The 6,519-nt window shown below is 44.9% G+C and overlaps 1 protein-coding gene across 1 annotated transcript in view; it reads left to right on the top strand.

Annotated features, from left to right (window-relative positions):
- Positions 1-6: 6 nt before the first annotated feature.
- The window catches only part of LOC102383921 (spectrin beta chain, non-erythrocytic 5-like), a gene marked incomplete at its 3' end in the record, with an annotated part of 80,581 nt that continues 74,068 nt past the window's right edge, over positions 7-6,519 (top strand). The window contains exons 1-2 of the mRNA XM_025195578.1: positions 7-106; positions 2,651-2,800. Of these exons, the coding sequence (XP_025051363.1) occupies positions 41-106; positions 2,651-2,800 (216 nt within the window). The remainder of the gene's footprint in view (positions 107-2,650; positions 2,801-6,519) is intronic.

Below are 6,519 nucleotides of genomic sequence, written 5' to 3'. Positions count from 1 at the left end.
GCATCAACAGCTATTGGCAGAAATTGAGGCACGAGAGGAGATGTATAATCGGCTGGTACAGCTGGGACAATCACTGCTGCAAGAAGAGAAAATACAGTCAAAAGAGGTAAACAGAAAACAATATCATACCCGAATTTCTACTTATGTGTACAACTTATCAGCACTATTGCAAACACTATTCTGGGTACTACCTGGACCAGAGATGTGACCCCCACCCATCTCAAGGTCATACCTATCTTGGACTTGTTTATGTGTCTTTTCTATACCACTTCATACCATGGGTAGACTGATGTTGGAATCTGGAAGATGCCTGCCAGAACAGAGCTTGGGTTAGTTAAAATGCTTTGCGAGATTTGCAGAGTGACATCATTCAATACGTACTTCCTGATCTGGATTTTTATTAATACTTCCTCTCAAGTTATGGCATCACCTCCATACCAAATGAGACTGGCCAAATGTAAGATCATAAGAATTGCCATTTACTGGGTTAGACCATAGATCCATCTTGCTCGGTATCCTGAGTTGTACAATGGCAAAGTGTGGATGCTGAAAGGGAGAGTGAACTGGGTATGACCAGAGTTTTTTCCACTGTTCCTCTCTCCTTGCAGCCTCCAGCATTCAAGGTCTAGGAAGTTCTGATTCAGAGACTATCCCTAACTCCCATGCTCAATAGCTACCGATACCCCTTTCCCCCAAGAACTTGTCCAATCCCTTTTTGAATCTGGCTAAACTGCCAGCCTCCACATCTTGCGATGATGAGTTCCACACTTTAATTACATGCTGTGTGAAAAGGGCTTCCTTGTGTTAGTTTTAAACTTACTACCTGCTAGTTTCATTTTGTGACCCCTAGCTCTTGTATAGCAACTAATATAATAAAATGCTCAAGCATGAAGACAGAGCTTAAGGAATAAATTATACATTTTACACAGCTCTGAATTTTACTGGAATAAATAAATCTCAATATGTGAAAGGAAGATGAGAAACTAAACTCCAGGGTCCCAGGACAAATAGCCTCTAACATTTCTACAAAACCACCTCTTTTTTACTGTATCTCACACTCCTACAAACCAATAATTGCCAACAAAAGAGCAGCCAAAGCCTGCTGTAGAATGTGCTTGGACAGGCAAGTCTCTACACACACGTCTGCCAGAAAGCAAAACCTTTTCATTATTTATACATGAGATCTTATTGATAAACTTTGATATTCTCTTCAGTGAGCTAGGCCATTTTGTAATAAACTAACACTTACCTAAACTATTGACTACAGCTGCAAAACCTGCATCACCAAATTATGGCTCACAAACTAAATCTCTATACCAGATACATGTGTAAACAACAATGAAATAAATTAGTGGGATAGAACAAATAACAATTCTAGTATGGCTGTCCTCAGACCTGCTTGAATGTCAGTGGATTCTAACCAATTCTCTGTTTATTTAAATAAATCAGAGCAAATCATAATAGTTCAATTAATACAGTGTTGTCCTAACCCTCTTAGGACACCAACTTGTTATTCAGCTCCTTGTGAACTATTTCATTTACTGTGATTCAAGCTAAAGTTAATTCCACATAGACCTTTCTGTGGAGCCAGTGTGCAGATCAAGACAGTCTTGTGTGCACTCATGCACACACACACACGCACACACACGCACTTTTGTACGTTCCCCATTCTGTTTCCAAAAGCCTAAAAAGAGTTCTTGCACTTTAAAAAAAGTGCTGTGCTTTCTTGTTTGAGCAAACTATTTCCCAGGTGCTTATTAAATATTACAATATACACCTTCTGTGACTAGGGAATTTCCCAGTTAGAATAAAAGCTGTGTTAACCAGCATTTTACTAATCAAGATACTCTATTATCTGGCATGTGCATGAAGTATTTCTTGAGCAGGGCCGGGAGGTAGGATATGGGTGGAGGGGGTAAGGGCAGCAGCTCCCCTCTGCAGGCCACACAGACACCACCTAGCCGGCTGGACACCCGGGGGGGGCAGAGTTTGCATGCAGTGGTGGCAGGTGCTGCCAGCACCATCCACCACTCCGTGCTGCCACCACATTAATTCTGATAACCAGAATTTTTAGATACCTGGCACCCTCCTTACCCCACTCATGCCGGATAGCAAAACTTTTACTGTACTTGCCTGTAAGAACTTATATAAAAGACACTTAAAAAGATTAAAAAGTCACTTCTGGTGGAAGCTCTGTGGATTTTTGTATTTCAGATCCAAAATGAATTGAGATACAACATTGTGCATACGTGCTAATACTGATTTAAAGCACTTCCCAATGCTGATGACTAATTTGAGTCCATTTTATTAAACTGATTTTGTCTACCATTTTGATCACAGGTAATGAGGAATCAGGGTTCACTTTTGGAGAAGGAGCCTGAGAAATAGCTACCTTTGTTTATGCTTGGCTTGAACTCCTATGTATGTTCACAAACACATGTCATCACAAGCACTTGTCTATGCATGACATGAGAAATTGCTCTGCTTATCTTTCTGCCTGTATAAAAGTTCTAGAATTTATTTCTGTTCTCCTTTGCTTGATGATTTTGACCATCATGCCAGCTAAGAAATGTACTTACTTGTCCCTTTCTACTGCCTACTTGCCCCTGATCTTATAAAACTTAAGAGCATTTTCCTTTGTTCTTTTAAGATCCAGCAAAAGTTGCAGGCATTGATGAAAGAAAAGGAAAATGTGTACCATCAGTGGCAGCAGAAGAAGGAGTGGCTGGAGAAGATACACCTAGAACAGATGTTCTATAAAGATTATAATCATCTGGAGAAGATTCTGAACTCACAAGAGGTGAGTGAATTATACATCTGGTGCAGGTCTTCCTGCCTAAAACTAACATCCTAAAAAATGTAACTGGAATTATGTAAAGGTCAGATGCACATGGGAATGTTGATTATTGTTATTTGTTATTTTATTACAATAGCAACTAGGACCCCTGGTCATGTAGTAGAACTCCTGTGTGATAACCATTGTACAAACACAGAACTTACTTTCTAAATGTAAAGCAAGAGACTGGATGAATACAAACAGATTGGGAAGCAGAAGGAATCTGTGAGACAGTATTAGTCAACTTAGTTGATAGTTGTCTCAGCACACCGGCAGCCTAATCATTATCAAATTTTTTGTAGGCATCTTGGGGAAGGGGAGACAGTTTCAAGGTGGGACGCCCATGTTCTGCCACCTGTGGTGAGCTGCACCTGATTCTATTTGCCCACCACAACTTGTTGTTCCCAGTACCTCTGGAAGTGGTGCTCCGTGGTTCCTTTATGGGCTCAGGAACAGCTTCCTTTGTGCATCTTCTGTGGGGCTCCTCCTTCCCTACATCTCTGCCCCTTTCTACTCAGGTGTTATGGTGGATCCAGGCAGCGCCTTGATGTAGTTGCAGGTTTCGTTCTTCACATGGTAGCTTGACAAACAAAAGGCATCACAGGGGTCTCACCACAGTCCTGTTGCTCTCCAAAAATTGTAACACAAGAAAAACTTAAAGGAGCTCAGTCTGAGCAGTGAGCAGGGCACTGTTGCCTCCATGCTGAGCTGCTCCATCCTGAGGGGAGGGGGTTGAGGCCCCCCCGCTCCTGTACCCTCCGTCTCCTTTCAGGCCACTTGGCATCTTGTCACTGGTCCTCACCATTCAGCCAGTAGGTCAGATGTACCAAGACCCCAGGGCATCCCATACTGGGTCTGTTCATGTTCTAGTGTCACAACTGTCCCCCATTGGCACACTCTGGGAGCACAACTGCACTGCTGAGGTATGCGGGGTTCATGGACTGCGGGGTATGCGGGGTTCATGAGCCTCCTGGGCTCTCCCTTGTCTAGTGCCTGTAGGGCCCACTGGGCTGCATTTTTCCATACCCACCTGACCTGTAATTTCCCAGGCAGTCCTTCTGCCGCGACGGTGGATAAACTCGCTGACATGTCAGGCCATCCGTGAGTGGGGTTAAGAGGCTCAGCATTGCACCCTGGCTTCAATCCTCCATGGGCTGATGGGCCCCTCTGACTCCATCCGAGTCATCTGGTTTTAGAGTGTGTAGTCAGCTCCCAGCCAGCTGTGGAACTTGTGCCCAGGTTTTCCCAGGTTACCTGAGGCATGTGTATTCTGCTTCCCAGGGCCTGCTAGCTATCAGGGGAAGCATTGGGCTACTTCTGGGGGTGGGGAATGCATCTGGCTCCATTTCTGGTGTCCGGACACATCTTAGCTTTCCCTCAGCCTCCATGCCTGTTTTAAAAACATGGTCTCCAGGCCCATGTCAGTGGGGAGTGGGCCCTCTGGCCACACGGTGTCAGCTGCTTTGCTCATGGCCAAGCCACCTGAGCTGCAGTGCCCAGGTATGCCGGACAGGGGCCTGTCACACAAAAGATTTGAAGACAGATAAGGAGAGAGACCTTCTGTAAATGTCCACAGAGCTTTCTCAAGAGGGAAGGAAAGTATTAGGGAAATCAGAGATGCTTGTTGAAAAATTAAACAAGTGAGTGATAAAAGCTGATGCTGTAGGCTGATCCAAGGTGAGAATCAACCTCTCAGTGCTTGAGTATGACTCAATAGGTAGTGCAGACAAGTAGCTTGAGGTGTCCAACTGGCAGCCGAAGAGCCACAAGAGGCCAGTGAGCGGTTAGTCCGAAGCTCCCAGGCTTCCACCTGGCTGCTGCTCCCCCTATCACTCCAGATGCAGGAGCAACCAGGGTCTCTGGGCTTTCCCTCCAACTTTTGCTTCTTGTTTCTGCCTCAAGCAGTGGCATGGCATAACGCAGCCCATGCTAGTGTGGGAGCATATGGTGCAGTGCAAGCTGGTGAGCTTGGGTGCAGCAGGGAAGGGTGGCACCAGTGGCTCACAATACTGTAGCCTGCTCAGCCCGTGGCTCTTGTTGGTGTGGCCCGTGCAGGGTGCAGCCCACAGCCACATAGAAGTTGGACAGCCCTGAAGTACTTTATGCTTGATGCAATAAAGAAGGGAAACTGGTGGAGTGATGTACAGCAAAGGATTGCAGGGTCAAAGCAACAGGCTAGCAAAAAGATCCTTAGTAACATCAGAATTTTGAATGGATATGAACAGACACTGAGGCAGGATATAAGCACCTAAAATGTGTTTCTTCACTAGCATCAAAAAATTAATGATTTTTCTCCCTCTGACCCTTTCTTGTATGGATAAGAACTATTTAAAATATACTCTTTACTCCCAGCGGCCATTGCTTTGGGCCTAATGGTCCCTACCACAAAACCTGTGGATGCCATTGCAACTGCTGTTGTATATGGTTGCACAAACCAGCAGCTTTGTAGACTGTGCAGGTATGCTGAGGGTTACCATACTGCTGAGGGACTGGCCTGCCAGACAGCTTAATGGGTGAAATCCAGCTGAAGCAGGTAATATCTCAGGCTGGCTTCTCATTTGGAAAAATAGTCATTTTAGGAGATGCTTCTTGCTAAATAAATTTGTGAGACTGGTGGCAGCAGTACAGAAGGGTTCCAGGCTTACATCAGTCTTCAGTTGCAGCTGTGCAAACGCTTCATACGGAGGTGCCAATGGAACTTTCCCAGAGGCAAATATGTAGCAGCCAGCTTCCCCCCAACACATCTGTTTCATGCTGTGCCACATGCATGGAGCTCCACTAGCAAAGTAACCCTGAACTATTAACCCTGGCTTACCCTAAGCTTACCCTGGCTTAAGCCATGTAATAGTGCTTAACCCTTTGGAGTCCATGGGTTTAGAGCCACTGCTTCTCACCACTTGCAGAAAATATATCAGCATTGGGAATTCCCAATGCCTGGTCCTTTTTGGCAAAGACTGCCTGAGCACTAAGTTTGTATTGAAATCTGAAACCAGGACAGTTTCACCTGGTCTCAGGTTTCTTAAGTAAGTGTCTCACAGTTCTACACTGTACATTTTCATTTGTTGTTTAACTAACTAATGACACAGGTTGGAAAATACCTACTTTCATTGCATGACAAGCAACGGATTGATATGCCAGTAAAGCCCCATTAAGAATGACATCAGAAAGCTCAAACATTGGAAGAAGGTTTTATTTAACATCAGTTTTTGTCTACTGTATCTTTTATTGAGTGAAATGATTTTTCATTCCTGATGTATTTACCTGGTTTGTTGTTGGTTACTGTTTTGTAGGGGTGTGCAAAGTGGGCCCTATTCAATTCGGATTTGGCCTGAATCAGGGACAGCAATTCGATTTGTTGATTCAGATCACTGTCCCCGATTCGATACAGCTGAATCCGAATCTGAAGATTCGATGCTGATTCAGAAAATCAGTGATTTGGACATAGACACAGCTTTAAAAGTTTTTTCTACATACCTTGAAGTAGCAGGTGTGGCTCGTGATCACTGCAATGCTGGGGCGCATGGAGCATCCCACAGGAGTGCAGGGGGCCCTCCACATGCGCAGCAGCGAAGTACTTCTGTTAGAAATACTTCTGCTCCACTTCCAGGTCTGCCAGGCAGTGCACTGGGCCCCGCTCCCCCCTCTCTCCCGCACTCCTCTGGCTTGGCAATCAGCCACCGGGG

The sequence above is a fragment of the Alligator sinensis genome, unplaced genomic scaffold (assembly GCF_000455745.1).
Source record: "Alligator sinensis unplaced genomic scaffold, ASM45574v1 scaffold2504_1, whole genome shotgun sequence".
In the NCBI taxonomy this organism is placed as follows: domain Eukaryota; kingdom Metazoa; phylum Chordata; order Crocodylia; family Alligatoridae; genus Alligator; species Alligator sinensis.
Note: the sequence above shows the minus strand (reverse complement) of the source record. Positions and strands in the feature narration are given on the sequence as shown.